This window comes from Chionomys nivalis, chromosome 20 (assembly GCF_950005125.1).
Source record: "Chionomys nivalis chromosome 20, mChiNiv1.1, whole genome shotgun sequence".
NCBI lineage: Eukaryota > Metazoa > Chordata > Mammalia > Rodentia > Cricetidae > Chionomys > Chionomys nivalis.
In genome coordinates this window covers 41,133,143-41,150,968 of record NC_080105.1, presented here as the reverse complement: position 1 = coordinate 41,150,968, position 17,826 = coordinate 41,133,143, and the positions used below count along the sequence as shown (strand labels likewise).

The following is a 17,826-nucleotide window of genomic DNA, read 5'->3' as shown; positions in this document are numbered from 1 at the left end:
TCAAGAACTGCTTAAAATATTTAAACCTCCTTTAACACAATCCCAGCATCGAAGGCCTATGGAAGGATAGCAAAAGCACTCTTCCTGACTTCCAACTGCATAGCTCTCTACCTCATGAAACCATTCCAAATTACTGGAAACCAGACCTTCAGAGCAGGGGCTAGTAACATGCACCAGGAAACACCTTCACTTGCCCCCTTTGTGCTGCTGTGCTATTGCAGTGGTCATCTTTCTGTACGACCTGCATCATTCTATGCATGATGCAGCACTTGTTTCTATTGCCTCTGCTTTCCCGCATGTCTGTCTCAGCTCCCTCGCTGGACTATGCGCTACTGCAGGTTTGCCTCTTTCAGATCATTTGTCTTGAAATCAGCACAGCATGCTATGGCACCGCTATTTAACACCCAACTCTTTCATAGCTACCTGTGGGAAAGTTACTTCACTAATTCCAAGCTTTCTGACCAGAATTCATTCATTCATCCAAATAATTATTGACCAACTGTTACAAGTCAGGTACTACCCCTGCTTATAGAAACCCAAAGAAACAGAAAAACTCCCTCTCGTTACAGTTTAGACACTAAAATAGTCTTATCCATGTGAAACAGACCCAACTACTGCGAGGTGACTGGATCATGGTGGCTCTAACATGATCTAGTGATTTAATCCAGTGATGGGTTCCATTAATAATCTGATGCCACCACTGGGACACGAAAATGAAAGACCAGCTAACATAAAACTCAGTGATATGTGGTTACCATCCATTTTTGCCTTTTTCGGTGAAATGGAACACTACAAGAGGGCTTTGCACAGAAGCCACAAATTTATTAGAGATACTCAGAAGTATCGCACTGACTGCTGTGCTGAAACACACTGGAGGTGGAAACCAAGAGGCTGTGATAGCCTAAGAGAAAGAAGAAGTAGGCTACACAAAATGTAGTGACAGTACCAAATGCTGGCAAGTAGAGAGGAACTCAGGCACATCTTGGTGGTATTAATCCAAGACAAGGATGTAAAGGTGAGGATTCTCCGTCAACAGATGGTATTTAAATCTGTATGCTATATTAGACAATCATGAAGACGAACACAGAAAGAGCGAGGCACTGGACACGCCAACCTTAAGAAAACAGGGAGGTACAAAGCAACAGAAGAGACTTGGGAAGGGCATAGTGGGAAAGCCAGAAAACCAGGGAAATGTACTATCCTGTGACAACTGAAGAAATATGATGATAATAATGGCTATTTTGACAAATGGTCCTGAGGTCATCTGAGGCCAGAGTGCCAGACACGTACTTAGACCTTGAATAACATCAGTTTTATTCTCCTTCCTATTATATCTGCTAGTGGGAACATTAAGTTTTTGCTATTGTTGATGATTTGTTTTGTTTACTTAATTACTGCTCAATCAAATCTTTATGAGAGGCCCAAACAAAAAGAACTATTTTAAAAGATAGCAATTTGCTACTAATATGTAAGATTAGTGATTAGTGAAACTGAGACAACCTTATCAAAAGGATAACAATGTTCAGTGTTTTTCTCTGTTTAACCCATTTAACTGTGAAATGTGATCAGGAGGCAGCACTGCTTTCTGTCACCAGGATCTAAACATAGGTCACTTTGTTTATTCAATCAAAACTAATAGAACGATCTAGAGAGCAAGAAACAGACTGACGTAAATACATTCAAATGATTTTCAACAAAGGGGCTAAGGCAATTGAGTAGTTAGAAAGCAGACTTTTCATCCAGTGGGTGGGGGATTCCTGTTTCTACATCTCACAGCATACAAGTAGACATATGCCACTATGCTTTATATGGATTCTGCGGACTCAAGCTTATGTATTCACACTTGTATGTATGGTAAGTTCTTGACCTGACGTGCCACCTCTGCACCCTCTTAGACCTAAATTCAAACATACATATTTTAGGAAAAATCATAAGAGCAAAATTTCAAGATCTAAGACTGAGGAACAAAATCCATGAAGAAAAAAAATCAATACTGATTTTTATACAGATTTATAGTTTTTTCTTTATAAAAGACAATGTGGCTAGGCATAGTAGTGTGTGCCTTTAGTCCCAGTACTTGAGAGGCGGAGGCAAGTCAAGGCCAATCTGGACTATAAAGTGAGTTCCAGGACGACAAGGACTACACAAAGCAAGCCTGTCTTGAAAAATGAAAGACAATGTAAAACTGAAGAAAGATAAAATAAAACTTATAAATATTTACAAGCTAAATATCTGACCAAACACTCATTTATAAACAGTTTTTTACAATTCTTTAAGTTCACAGAGGGCTGCGGAGACGGCTCAGTGAGCATGAGGACCTGAGTGCAGATTCCCAGTGCCACACAGAAGCCAGACACAGCACACACCTATAACCCCAGTATTCAGGAGCAGAAAGAACCCGGGGCTTGGCGGCCAGCCTGCTAGCACAATGGTGATCTCCCTGAATAGTGAGAGACTCTGCTTCAAATAAAGTAAGGTGGAGAGCAACAGAGGAAGACGCCAGCATCAACATCTGGGCCCTGCAGGTACTACACTGTAGAGTACACCACACACACACACACACACACACACACACACACACACGTACGCACGCACGCACGCACGCGCACGCACGCACGCACGCACACATAAATCCAAACTCACTCTCTCTTCCCCCTCCCCCTCTCCCCTTCTCTCTCTCACACACCCTTAACAGAAAAAAAGTTTAAAAACACAAACCAATTAAACTAGGAATTTCACCAAATCAGTAAAGAAGCATAAAATAAGATCTTCAAAACCACGAGCTATTAGAAAAATGCAAATTGAGGGGCTGGAGAGATGGCTCAGTGGTTAAGAGCATTGCCTGCTCTTCCAAAGGTCCTGAGTTCAATTCCCAGCAACCACATGGTGGCTCACAACCATCTATAAAGAGGTCTGGCGCCCTCTTCTGGCCTTCAGGCATACACACAGACAGAATATTGTATAATAAATAAATAAATATTTAAAAAAAAAAAAAAAAAAAAAAAAAAAAAAAAAAAGAAAAATGCAAATTGAAAACACAAGCTATCGCTCCACTCCTATCATAACTACTAAAGTAATACATTACATAGTAGTAAGACAAACGGTGCAAGAATGAAAAGAAACGATTGCTCATATCCTCCTGGGGCGGGCGGAGACAAATTGCCATAGCCAGTCTAGAAACAAGTACTGTGGATCTTTCTAAAAATGAAACAAGGACCTTCCATGGGACCTGGCACCCACAAGCCTGACATTTCCCCCAGAAAACTAAAACCTTATGTACATAAGCTATATAATCATTGACCTACTGAAGGACTTTGCTGGTATATACAAATGTTCACAGTACCGCCATTCACAATATCCTAAATTCAGGAAACAACCGAAACATTTTCTACAAACTGATGACTAGGATGATATAGTGCACAGCCCATTTTACACTGGCCATTAGTGAAGAACACAGAGCAACTACATTTTTGTGGAGTATTTAAAAAAAGAAAATGAGAGAAGTATATGTCAGAGCCACACTACACACCTGTCCTCTCCTACGCATAGCTCAGAGCCCTGTGGTGAACCATAGTCTAGACATATTAAGTGGAAACAATTCATGTCTTAAGATCTTCACCACTCTGAGGAACATGATGACATTTGCACTGTGCTTCCAATGTTGTCACTCTGTTCCCTCCAAGTCCAGAAGACCCACGCAATTCATGTCTCTCACCAGCTAGCCATGTACTAACATCTCAGTTACCAGACAAACAGTCAAGCTAGGAAGCACTGTGGCTGGGTACCCCTTATTCTACTTAAGAATGATCCTCATGGTCAAGAATAATAATTGTGGGCATTTTTATTATAGTATATCATCATTGCTATTCATTTTTTAAATTCTTCCACTATGCCTAATTAATAACAAGGGGGTAGACCCAGGCACCCAATGGGGTTCTTGGAACTGTGTCCCTGTCACTAAGGAGCAATAACTGCCGTTTTTAACTGATATTTTCAAAACTTGTTTGCCAACCGTTGTCCCAGGGAGGAGTATCCAACCTGCGCCCTAACAGCTAGGAATGTAACACAGCACAAAACAAACACTGAGATATTTTTGTGATCATTTTTGTTTTCATAACACAGGTTTATGGTTCTTGGGAGTGAACTTCACAGATGACAATGGAATAGCTCAATGTCAAAGGCTGCACATTCCAGTCAGAGAGCATCCTTAAAAGGATGCATGCCAACCTCCAAAGGAAGCCAATGTTAGAATTTAAACACATAAAGAAATTCTCCTGCTTACATCTGACACCTTCACTTTCATAGAGCAGTCTTTAGCTGTTCAGACATTACCCAGTCCTGAGAAGCACTTCCAGACAGTAACCCTGGGCTCAAACCTCACCTAAGATGGGGGTAAGACAATCGGATCAGGTAAAGCTTACCAGTGGGAGTGCTGTCTTAAGAGAGCCCAGGGTCCTGAACGAACTTCTAAAGTCATGGCCCCACTCAGAAATACAGTGAGCCTCATCCACAGCAATAAGTGTGATCCCTACAAAAAGAAAATATACATGGAAAAATAAGGTTTTCTATTAGAATTTATGCCTTATTGAAAGTATAACCCAAATCAAAGTGTTTGGCACACATACACACATAAGAAGCATAAATGATACCAGATAATATCAAAACTCATAATAGGAGGGAAGAAAAAAATGAATAAAAGGCAACGGAATAAAGGAAGTTTTATATATTAATTCTACCAACATACTGTACTTCACCACTAGTCCTCAAAGACAAGAACTGCTTACTATTGCTTTGTTCCACAATTATCACTTATAAATGATCTGCAACCATGTCTGCTCAAAAGAACTGTTCTATTTCTCTTTGGCAATAATGTTAATCTTATCTCATAGATTAGCTATCAAGAGAGATAAATAGTCAGCACATTTCTATTGAGATTAAGTGTATCATTATCCATGATCGAGCACATATCATATTGCAGGAAGTTCCTCTGAAAGGCCAGTGCATGAAGACATGACGACATCCACACTGTCGAACATAAAATGGAATGGAAAGAGCTAACTCCCATTGTGTACAAAGTCGGTAACAAGAAATATAACTCTCCCCTCTGCCCCATATCATACACTAAAACAAGATCAATAGTGCCTATCAAAACATCTTCAGGTATTTCAAAGTATTGACTAGTAATGCCTTTACCATTAATTACCAAATTGATACTATTAAGAGAAAAGCAACTTTCTCCTATTTGCCAGTATGTTCTATCAGGGAGGTGACTACAAACGTGTGCTCCACAATCAGACTGGCTGTGCACAAAGCATTGAGCAAGTTATAAATCTTTCCAGTCCTCAGTTTCCACAAAACTACAACATAGAGCTGCTGCGATGGCTCAGTGGGCAAAGGTCTTGAGAGCCTGAGAAATTGAGTTCAACCCTCAGAATCCACGGTGGACAGAAAGAACTGACTCCCAATTGTACTCTGACCTCCACAAACACATTGTGGTATCTGTACACGCACGCACACTCACACATACACACATACCATCGTCATCATCACCATCATCCTAAATTAAAATAATATACAGTAGGAAGTAATAGCACCTAACACTTCTTCCTATTCCACTCTAAGATGAAGTTAGAACAGTCACATAAAATATGCAGATAATGCCTGGCACCAACTGGAGCTTAATAAAACTATACTATCATTGTTATCATTACATGGCCGTTATGATCGAAAGTCTTTTCATCAGCCAAGGTGGCAGCACGTGCACCTCATGCGCCAGGGGTTCAAGGCCGTCTCCAGCACAAAGAGAGTTCAAGATTTGTCTGAGCTATAGGAGGCCCTGTCTAAAGGAATTATTAAATTAACCCTTTTCTAGATAACCAAGATACATTTGACCTCAAAGATTTCACAGTTCTTAAGAGACAAAAGAAAGACTGGTGAGTCATTAAGATTATGAGCTACAATGAAGCCCTGAGTGTGTGTGCACGTGTGTATGCTTCTTTGCTTTGTATATATGTGTGAGTGTTTATATATAATACATATATATGCAATACCAATGAGTGTTGGGAAAATTCCAGTGTTACTCACACACTTATTTTCACTTTAGGAATTAAAATGACTAGATTTTAAGTTAAATGCATTAGAAGCCTTTAGATACAGATCTGACAAGCTGTTAATGGTGTTGAACTTTGGCCTGCATAGTTAGTTCAGTTAGTTAAGCTTTGGCTAACATTCAATAGGAATGCAAAAGTTCAAGTGTCTTCCCAGGTCCTATACATATTTCATTTAAGGATACCTGTCACTCAAGCCTCATTTCCAAAGTTAAAAGACAATTACAAGTGCAGCTGGGAAAAACTCCCATATAAAAGTATGTTTGCCATTTCTGTTATAGATCCAGACTCCTTAAAAAAATTTTAACATTTACCTAAAAATGACAAATCTGATTACTTAAATGTCAGACTACTGTACAAATAATATCCTGGGTACATTCATTTTGTAGGCATTTTACAATTTCCTGCAAGAAAAGCCTAAAGGAAATATTTCAAAAATAATTTTCATTTGTCCTAATCCTTTTACCAAATCACCCAAAGAAAGCATTTCCATCCATTAAAAGCAAAAACTTCACTCTGATGATGAAAATATTTATCCACACTTTTGGGTGTGTTTATTTGCTTGCTTGTTTTTGTTTTTAAAACAAAAGGGAGCTCAGACTACCCTCAAACTCGTGACCTTTCTCAATCAGTCTTCTGGAACTGAGATTGCATTTCCATACCTAGCAAATGCTTCCTTCTTTAAAAAAAAAAAAGAAAATGAAAAAGAAAACCACAATAAACAAAGCATATAATGTCTGGGGAGAACAGAGGCCTCAGTGTGTGAAAGCCCTTCCCTTCAAACCTGATAACCCAAGTTTGTAATGTCTGCAACCAGCATGGCTGAAGGAAAGGGGGCATCTCCCCTTCTCTTGCAAGTTATCCTCTGACCACACACGCACTCCAACACACAGAATAAAAAATAATTAAAAAAAAAAATTAAACATGCCGGGTGATAGTGGCGCATGCCTTTAATCCTAGCACTTGGAGAAATCTCTGTCTCCAAAAACAAATAAACAAACAAAAGTTAAACATAATGAGGTGTGAACTCAGGGAGCGCACTAGGCAAACACTATCACTGAGCTATACCTCAGCTCTGCTTAAGTACAATGTCACACCATCTGACTGATTCTATATCCACAGTTTCTACGGCACAATAAGCCTGAGCTGTTCAGCCAACAGTTTGTAATTCATATTAAGCTTCAGTGATTATTTAGAAATGGTCGTGGGACAGGGTGGGCCAGAGAAACCTCCATTTATATGTTGAGCAACATTGTTCTAAAGTTTGAAGGGTGATTCATATGAACAAGAACGAAGAACCTGCCTCAGCATTATGAGATGAATCTGGGTCCTAGAAATGCAGCTCCAACAAGCAGTGTTTTAACATGATGCAACATAATGGCACTAGGGAACCTGGAAGTCACCCTAAAGGCTGATGTCCAAATGTACACACTTTCATACTGAGACACTGTGATGTAGCTCATGCAAACAAGAGATTATAGAACTCGAATCTAGGCTACCTTGCACATGCATTTTATATGATGCTCTCAACGGTGGTTGTAAGGTAGCTCCTTTCTTAAGATCTTCATTTTATAGGAGAGGAACTGAAATTTGCCCTCACAGTGAGTACATGTTGAGGGGATTAGACTCTTATCTCCCAGTCTCTGGCTTATGTAAGACCCCCACCAGAAGGCACTTGACACTCTTCCCCCTTCTCTCTCTTTACCCCAGATGAAGAGATGAAGAAGGCAATAAAGAGTAGCTCAAAAAAAAAAAAAAAAAAAAGCATGAAGAACCACTACACTGATTTAATTTAGGCTCAGAAGATGAAGCAAGATAAATCCTAGAATCTAGGATTCAACACTCATTCAGTGGCACACTGAAATAGACAAGTATGTGCCAAGTCCTATACTGAGAAAACAGAAATGAAGAACGGTATATTTGTCTCTAAAGAGTTTATAGTGTAACAAGCGATACATACATGCATGTACACAGTTATAACACTAACCCTGGAGTCCACCATGATGGAATGAGGAGTTATAGGGTACTATAAAACGGGCAAACACAAAATGGATCAGAGATTTCCTAGAGGAGCAAACGTTTGAGACCAACCTTACTGAATCTAGTCTCATCTATGGGTTTACTTTGTATTCACAAAAGTCCTAGTTTGCTACTTACCAATATCAGAGTCAAGTTGCTGGAGTAGATCCAAGTTACCAGAACAGAATTCTGGAGTCATGTATATGATCCTGTATTTGCCTCTGTAAAGACAAACCGAAACAGAAACAGAAAAGGAAACACCCCAATAAAGACAGCAATCAAGGCAAGAGCAACATATTAAAATCAAAATATGTGACAAAGGAATGTTATACACACACAGTCATGAGTGCAAGTTCTTTAATTTATCTTCAACTCATCAAAATAAAACGCAGTAATTCCTGCCAGGGAGTATTCACCACAAAGGTTGTATTACAAGCCAGATTCTGATATCTAACAGTACAGTCCCTGCCCCTCAAAATGCCCAAGCTAGATGATCAAGTCTTTGTAAACTTTATATATACACACATGCAATAACAATTAGTAGGGAAGTTATACATGTGAAAGAACAGAAGAGGGGTATATAAGCAGGTTTAGAAGGAAAAAAAGGAAGGGGAAATATAAATATGTTACACTTTACCCATACCTTAAATAAAAATGTACACAAAATTCTCTTACACTATAAACCTCTTACAATGTGATCTGAAATCATATAAATTACTCACAATTTAATATCTCCTAGAACATTTTTTGATTGTGCTGATCCAAGTAAACAGGCTGGAATGTTGGACAGTCTATAAAAAGACACAAATACTCTGCATCAATACACATATTACAAACACTAATTTCATTCTCAAAGAAGAGATGGAATAATATATATTCATCTTCTTTCTAATATTCTTTCTTTTCATGTCTTGATAACTTGATATATTCCTTCAAGAGCCTAATGAGAAGGCAACTTTTTAATGCAAATCTTTCAAGAAGAAATTGAAACATCTTTCATAGATTAAAAAGTAAACTTTAGCATTAGAGGAGGGGTGAATATAATCAAAACATGCATATAATTTTCAAAGAACTAATAAAAACATAGTTTTAAAAGTATTATATACTTTTAATACAACTAACATAAAGCTAAAGAGCCCAGACAGCAAAACAAAAGAAAAATTCTGAAAAAGCCATAGTAGATTAGCATAAAGCAACAAATCTTTTTAAAACATGATCAGGGCAGTCTGGTAGCCTTGAATCAGAGAACTCAAGAAGGGACATAAACTCATCCACTAACACTTCATTTGCTATTAATAAATGCAGCCATGTGTGGTAGGACATGCTCTGTGTGCCCAGTGGTTGCAGGGCAATGCAAGAGGACAGAGTGATACCATCCTCAACTATGAACAGCAAGTCTCTATCTCAATAAACAAACAAACAAATAAATAAAGGGAGAAAGCTAGGCAAGGGGGCACTGAGCTGAGAAGAATGGGGGCTTTGAAGCCAACTTAGTCTGAATAGTAAAGTCCAGTCTTAAAATGTGTTTGCTTGCTTGCTTATCAAAGGCAATGATGTAGCAATGAAACCATTACTTACTCAAGCTGGAGAACTTGGTCTTCCATTAAAGAAATAAGGGGTGAAATAACAATGCCAATCTTGCCTGCATAAACAGGTGGGTACTGGAAGCACAAACTCTTCCCATAACCTTTATAAAAATAATACACAAGATGAAAATAATCTCTTCATGTTTTACTTTCTTCTTACAGCTTATATAACAGAATAAATAGACTTATAAGGTAACCATGCATAAATATAAAATCTTTGCCATGATCACTCTCTCTTATATTTAAGTTTGTGAAAGATTAAAAATGCCTTTATGATTTTTTAATGATTAAATTATTTACTTTAAATGTAACTTACCAGTTGCCATGACAACAACATTATCTCTTCTTTCTTCTAATACAGAATAAATGACTTTCCACTGAACCCTGGAAAGTAAAAAGCAAAATGCTTTATCACTAACAATCCAATGTTAGACCTATTAACTTCTGCTCTCTAATCAACTCTTTCAGACTTTTTTGTGCTTCCTATGTAAATATGTGCAAATCCTAGAACTTTTAGACAAAAACCACCATTTGATCACACTCTCATTCAGACTGACTGAATAACGCAGAGCTGCCATGTAGCTAATGGCTAAAATCAACTCCCAGCCTCACACTATAGACCAAGAGAACCAGTACTGCAAAGTGAGTGAGAGGACTACTGTAGGTGTGAGATGAGAAACTGTGTCAGAGTGACAGTCAGGGGATCTACTGGAGATGAGACCTTCTGCTTATACAGATGACAACCTGTTCTTATTTGAGTGCCGTCTATACCAGCATGCTGAGTTATCAGAGCTTACTTCTCTGTGCATCTATTCGTGTCTTTCTGTACATAGGATATATTTTAATAAAAAAACTAAATATAAAAAAAGGAAGAAATGCTTTAATGGATTCTATTTTAAATACTCAAAACTCAATCTAGATTTTTACTTTCTTACTGGACTTATTCAAATTTACTTGTTACTAATCTCATTTTTAATCATCTCACTTTTCTAGTTTTAATGGGCCCTTGTGGTGGTTTGGATGAAAATGGCGCCCATAGGCTCATAGGGAGTGGCATTATTTGAAAGCATTAGTTGAAGTAGGTGTGGCCTTGTTGGAGGAAGTGTGTTACTGGGGGACGGGCTTTAAGGTTTCAGAAGCTCAAGCCAAGACCAGTGGCTCACTCTCTTTTCCTGCTGCCTACTGACCCAGATGTAGAACTCTCAACTACATAACCAGCGCTATATCTACCTACATGCCACCATGCTTCCTGACATGGCAATAATGAACTAAGCCTCTCAACAATAAGCCAACCCCAATTAAACATTTTCCTGTATAAGAGTTGCTGTGGTCATGGCGTCTCTTCACAGTGATGGGACACAGGTATTTGGATATGTTAAAACAGGAAAATACCACTGTCCCTCAGATTGGTCTCCTGGAGACTTAGGACAGGGTGCTATGGGACACTTGCAGAAAACAGGAAAGATATTCCCTCCAATTTTATACTTAATGAGAGATAAATCAGCAATGAGAGAAAACTTATTTCTTACTATGTAGCCTCTACATAGAACCACCCAGTTAAAGAAAAAACAATGCTTCCTTTCTTATTAAAAGAACAAAGAAACTTCTATAATTAATACTTCAAATAACTTTGGGGTCACATATGATATACATTTGACACGTATAACCGCAGTAAAATTAGGCTGTTACTATGAAATAGAGTATTTACTTTTATCTTGGTAAAAAAAAAAAAAATTTAAGCATACAATGTAATTAATTGAAATCACACTCACGGTTTAAAACTGGAATGGCCGAAGTAGGTCTTGAGGCAATTAATTTGCTTTGCACTGGGTTCCGGCAATAAGTGGTCTTAAAAATAAGTTAAACAATAAAATTGATATTTATGTTTAAAAAACAAATATATCATATAAGAGGAGGAAAACGTTTATTTCATTGGCTTCTTATAAAGAATACAGTGGCAGGCAGCATGCTAATTTCCATTCTAATCAAGTTTGATCATCTAGGTATCGGTCAGAACACCAGGCAAGTCCTTTCATTACCATTAAAGTATCAGAATTATTCTTATGAGTCATATTTTACCAACTCTGGGGAGAAAATGCCCAATGTTTTCTAATTAGGTACACTTGCAAGATCTAGCATCTAGAGTGAACCAAACCAAAGCAACCAATATGCCAACAGAAATTTCATATTAAAAACAATTTTCAATTCATGGTAATATAAATTATATTAATATCCCAAATTAAGTATATAAAAAAGTCAAATCTTCACTTTAGTTGTCTAAAACTAAATCTAGTTACCTAAATTTAGTTACCTTGATCTAATTTAGTTACCTATCCAATTTAGTTAGGTAAATATAGCTACCTAAATCTTTGACCAAAACTTTTAATTGCACTGCACCGTGACTACATTAGCTCTGCCAAAAGTGCCCACCACTGTCCATCCTTAGATGCAAAGCCCCACACAGACTCTAGTAAGCTATCACTAGACATAGGAAATCTTTAACAACTCACATCTTCAACAACTCTCAAAAGAAAAATCATACAGATGGTTGCATTTATTAAAGAAAGCAGAGGAAAATACTTTATCAATATATTTATAAATACCTTCTACCTACAAAATGTCTGGACGTTTCAATGTTTCCAACAATGATACAGTCTGAGTACAGTGAGAGTTCTTCTCCTTGTTGAGAAGACTCCACAAGTTGACAAACTGCGATTATTCACACTTAAATGATAATTGTACCATTTGCACACTCAGTGGTGCCTCCTTTGCTATGAGGAAGTTCCCTGGTGTGGCTCCTGCTTGACAACGGCTCCTGGGGACAGACTGCATATAACCAGATGGTTCTCAGTGGTATTCAACATAAGCAGCTGCTGAACCACTTCACCACCGTCTCTTGGACAAAACCAAGCCTATAACTGAAGGATGAAAGGTTTCATTCACCAGTTTCCTGAGAGACAAGAGTACCAAGGAATTAAAGGGCTGCCTTGTTGACCTAGTAAATAACTATATGCCACCAAGTCATTAACTCAAATCACTGAAACACCGGCAGGAAACCGAAGTCAGTGAGAGGTGAGAAGCTTCCAGTCTACTCTTACCCTCCTCTTGCCACTGCTCCTCGATGGCTTCACTCCTGTCTTCATCTTCCCCCTCGGGAGGAAGACTCTGATGGCTTTCCATTTCCAACCATCTAGAATGAGTTGGCTCCACCATGTCACTATTCAGGTTTTCTAAAGACTGAAAGTTTAAAAGAAATTGTAAAAGCAAAACACTGACAATACCGTATCTTTTTACTGAGCACAAAAAGAGTGTTATTAACAAAGCCTACAATTTTGTTGAGAACTGGCAGATGTGCAAGCAACAGCACAAAAGAACATGTGTGCTCCTCTATAAATGCGTGCTGGAGAATGGCTTCAAGGCATAAGGCCAGGATGGAACACGGCCAGCATAAACAAGGTTCATTAATAGCATATAATGAACTGCCCCTGGGAAATCTATCATAAATCTTAAATTTGCATAATTTAAACAGTTTTCCTTATTGAACTTCAATGTTTTAGATTCCCAAGAGGTAAAATACAAATTTTAATGCTATTTTTATAATGTTTCTCTATATTACATGTCAGTCACATTTTTAGAATACAAGCAAGCAATAAATGTGCTTTGGAATTGTCCAAAAAAAAGATTCAAATAATTTAAGTAGAGAAATACTCTTTATGTAAAATAAAGTTCTTTATTTGACATATATTTTCTCCCCATTTCAAAAATATTAGTACATTTGAAATTACTTTATATATAAAACTTTTTACTAAGAAGTAAATTAGAAGTTTCATTTAATCAAAATTCTTATCTTCACTTTTTATGAGGCTTCTTTTTTAATTTAGCTTTAAGAATGGCTTTAAAAGTATAATATTTCAATCCTATAAAAGGAAAATGAAAAAAGCCCAGGTAATTCTGCTTCATTAACTCTACCACTATATTTGGAGAGCAGGGGTTACTTAATGTATAAAATATTACAGATGCCCATGAGTAGCATGTTCTGCAGACTTGGACAGAATGCACCCGAGAAAGGACCACCAGAAAAGGGGGATGATGGAGCCAAGCTCTGTGGTGAACTCTGATGGGAGCACTAGGCATCAACAGAAAGGGAGGATTCAAATCTGTAAGCTAATTAGAATTCATATCTTCATTATCTCTGTGATTGCCACTACAAGGATTCAAAACTAAAGAACTACAAATCACTATCATTTCATAAAAAGAAAAATCAAACTAAGCTAAAACTGATAGATAAGAAAATATACTTTTCTTTCTTTCTTTCTTTCTTTCTTTCTTTCTTTCTTTCTTTCTTTCTTTGTCACTTGATTTAACTAAACTGTGCCTTTCCCTTTTCTCTAAGCCTGGTTTCTCCTGTTCATATATGATTCACGACACTTGATAAACTGGAGGTTTAGTAAGGGACAGAAAATGCACAAATTTATACTTCGGCTTTGATAACACAACAAAGTAAACAACCATTATAAAATTACATGTAACCAGTATTAAAATTCCATAGTCAGAGAAACCAGGAACTGTAAATGATTCAATTAGTAAAAACAGAACATCCAAAATGTGGCAAGTACACAAAGAACAAGAAACCAATTTCATGCTGAAGAGCTCGGTCACTGCTCAGATTCCAGAGACACGGAAGGAACACAGAGCATACGTGAGAACTCATGACATTATACCTAAGACACTATATATTAGGAAATATAGACTGGAAAAAATATTGTCTAATATTAAATTATGGGTATGAATTCATTATGACAGTATCTGATTTAGAAATGAAAACATTTTAGTTATTTAAATGCTCTTTTAAAAAAACTTGGAGTAATTTTCTTCTTACGTTCAAACATACCTTAAGCATCTCCATTTCCAAATCTTCATCACTTTCAATCACATAAGAGGAATCCTTTTCATCATCAGTGGGAGATAAGTGCTTTTTAAAAAAAGTATTTCAAAGATTAACTTTCTGTATAACTAATTCTATACCCTCTGTTGTATTCACTAGAAGTATTTAGGCATCTTCCTCTCCTTTAATAGGCAAATGTATAAAGCATAATTATATCTTTACAGGATGAGAGACAAAGGAAAGGGAGAGGAAGAAGAGGGACTTTTCAAATATAACCAAAAATAAAGAAGCTGCATGGTTTAAAAGATAGGCAAGTTAAATAAATAGATATGAAATAAAATCTACACTCAAAATAAGAACAAAAGTGCAAGTTCTAAGGTCAATCAATGTCAAACTGAGTCTCTCCATCTATTGAATACACAAAACTACACAATGTTGAAAAACTTTGTACAAAGAAAATTAATTGTTCTTTAATATACTGACTTAAAAATACCAAAGACTAATATATAATAATTATATTATTTTTAAATAAATCAGCATTAGTCTATTTGAAAAGTACCAGATATATTATTTACTTGGTCTGTTGCTGGTATTTGGAAATGAAGAATTTACAATACTGGCAATTCCAAAAAATCAGATGTCTAAAAAGATGTGAATCCTCCCCCTACCTCATACCACACACACACACACACACACACACAAAGAAATCAAGTAGAAATAACTCCCCAAATGCTGAATATTTAATTTGGAAATGGGAAAAAGAAAATAGTCTTAATTAATATGATAATTTAAAGCTATCAAAAGATTTTAAAATACATTTTTTAACTGAGAAAGGTTTTATTGCTTCCTAAATAGGGTCTTAAATAAAAAATAATGCTAGTAATTTAAATAATAAAATGGCAATAATTGACATAAAAGTACTAGTCAAATCAAACTCATGACCATAACTCTCTAGTATATAAAAATATTAAAGTGAAAATTTTCTACAGAATTAGAATAAGGCAGATGTCAGCCAAAGTCAGTATTATCTAAAGAGAATCTGGCTCACAAGTGGTTAGAATAAAATTATTTTGAAATTTTTAAAACACTTACATGCCTGGGGGCTGGAGAGATGGCTCAGTGGTTAAAAGAACTGGCTGACCTTCCAGAGGTCCTGAGTTCAATTCCCAGCAACCACATGGTGGCTCACAACCGTCTGTAATGAGATCTGGTGCCCTCCTCTGGCGTGTGGGCATACATGGAGGCAGAATGTTGTACACATAATAAATAAATCTTTTTAAAAAATTTACATGCTCAACAGAAACAAGAGAAAATATAAAACCCAAGGAATATAACTAAGATTGGGTTTCCATTTCTATAATGAAATTAGGAGATATAATTCTATAAAATCACATCAAAATCCAAAATAAAATTTGTTATTGCAAAAAATTGCAAAACTCCAGAGATTCTGAATGTCTCCAGTAATTTGTAAGCTAGTGAAAATTAGGAAAGAAACAAGAGCTCATTGACTCTCCAGGGGACAGTACAGACGCCTCTAAAATAAAGCACCTTTCCACCTTCCACCCTCGCAAATAATTTCTGCTTGTAGGAAAAAACCCAAATCAAGTTTGGATGACTAGACATTTAGGAAGAATCCACCAAAAAGCTATTACCTGTTTTATTGAAGCACAGAAGGTGCACAGCTCTTTGCAAGTGTCTATGATTACTTTTCAATCCAACAGCAGAACTGAGCAGTTGCAACAGACACTATGCACACCAAAAAGCCTAAAGTATGTGCTCTATGTGCATTTATACAACAAAGTAAGCCAGCCATTGATGGATGTATTATTCCCTCTTGATTTAGTTACCTCAGAAGGTTGGTGAGGAACATCATTACATTTTGTTCCTTCAGTCTGCTGTTTCAAAATCTGAAGTTCATATTCTGAAGTATCTGCCATCAAACAAGTTCTTTCCATATCACCTTCCGGGAGCTTGACTTCCGCTTCATCTTCAGAGCCACCTTCTTCTTGCTTCACTTTATTTCTAAACATATCGACTTCATTGTGTTTCACTAGACTGCCAAGCTCTGGATCCCATGCCTCTTCTTTAATTTTATGAAAAGTTCCATGGTCTCCAATTTGTTCCTCTTGTTCTCCCACAGCAGCCGAATCCTCTGATGACGTCAGGTTAGAACTACCAACCTGCTTCAGTTTAGTGTTGGTGTTTGAAGAGCCAAATAGCACCTTTCTCAAGGAACACAGATTTTCTGAAATATTCTTCAATATTATAGGAACCCTAAAAAATTCAAAAAATTATTATTATTTGAATTATTCAAATTAATTCAAATATAATTCAAATATAATTATTCAAGCTTCATTTTATAAACCATAAAGACAAGCTTTAAAGGTTCTTGCCAAACAAAAGCTTACAAAGAAGACCCATTGATCTAGCTGTTCATCTCCCCACGGCCACATGAGATTAGGATTAGCAACCTACTTGCCGGTCTAATTAGGTACTTCTGATCCTAGCAGTAATCTTGCATATTCACTAAAAGTCAGTAGTTTGGTCCCAATTTCATTTATGTCAGCTTTTTTTTTCACTTTGATAATTAATTTAATGAAATATAAAGTCCATCAATAGGACATGGCCACAACAACAACAAAGTAAAAACTATTTCATTGAATTCTGAACTAAACACACAAGAAAAGATAACAAATTTCTGGGGGGAAAAATGTTTCATGGTGGACCCAGAGTCCTTTAGTCATTTCCCAAGCCCTTCCAGCCTTTCCTTCTAGTCCATCTCTGTTCAGTGTGGCAACCATCAACCCTCAGAACCACAATACGAGGGAATGCCAGTGGCCACACTAAGCTAGAAGCAATCTTCATTATCCTCCCTGTCCTCCATTATATCTCTCCAGACTTACTCTTAGTTCTACTGTAGCCAGGAGCCCCTGCTCTCAGCCCACCTTCATCCCCTTAAGACTCTGCCTCTTGGTGTGGCCCTTAGGCCCTAGTTCTTTGCCTACCTACTTGACTTTCAGCCCAGTCTTTCTTTCTAGCCCCTTTCCACTGCTCTGTGATACCTGCTGACTCCCAGGAACAATCTCTAATAGGGACCCCACAGTTACCAAACTTGGCTAAGACCCAGAATAGGCAACAAAAAAACAGAACACCCACCCAACAAAGACAGATATTTACACTAAGAAACATGTCTAACACCATAAACTCAGAAGCCTAGATCCCAAGACAA

The 17,826-nt window shown here is 37.2% G+C and overlaps 1 protein-coding gene across 2 annotated transcripts in view; it reads right to left on the bottom strand.

The window, feature by feature from the left end:
* Positions 1–17,826, bottom strand: part of Wrn (WRN RecQ like helicase) — a 95,069-nt gene that overhangs the window by 50,551 nt on the left and 26,692 nt on the right. For both annotated transcript variants that reach the window (XM_057752778.1, XM_057752779.1), the window contains exons 9-17: positions 16,445–16,871; positions 14,604–14,684; positions 12,811–12,949; positions 11,485–11,560; positions 10,029–10,096; positions 9,705–9,813; positions 8,849–8,917; positions 8,265–8,347; positions 4,422–4,528 (exon numbers count right to left, since the gene is read on the bottom strand). In XM_057752778.1, the coding sequence (XP_057608761.1) occupies positions 4,422–4,528; positions 8,265–8,347; positions 8,849–8,917; positions 9,705–9,813; positions 10,029–10,096; positions 11,485–11,560; positions 12,811–12,949; positions 14,604–14,684; positions 16,445–16,871 (1,159 nt within the window). The remainder of the gene's footprint in view (positions 1–4,421; positions 4,529–8,264; positions 8,348–8,848; positions 8,918–9,704; positions 9,814–10,028; positions 10,097–11,484; positions 11,561–12,810; positions 12,950–14,603; positions 14,685–16,444; positions 16,872–17,826) is intronic.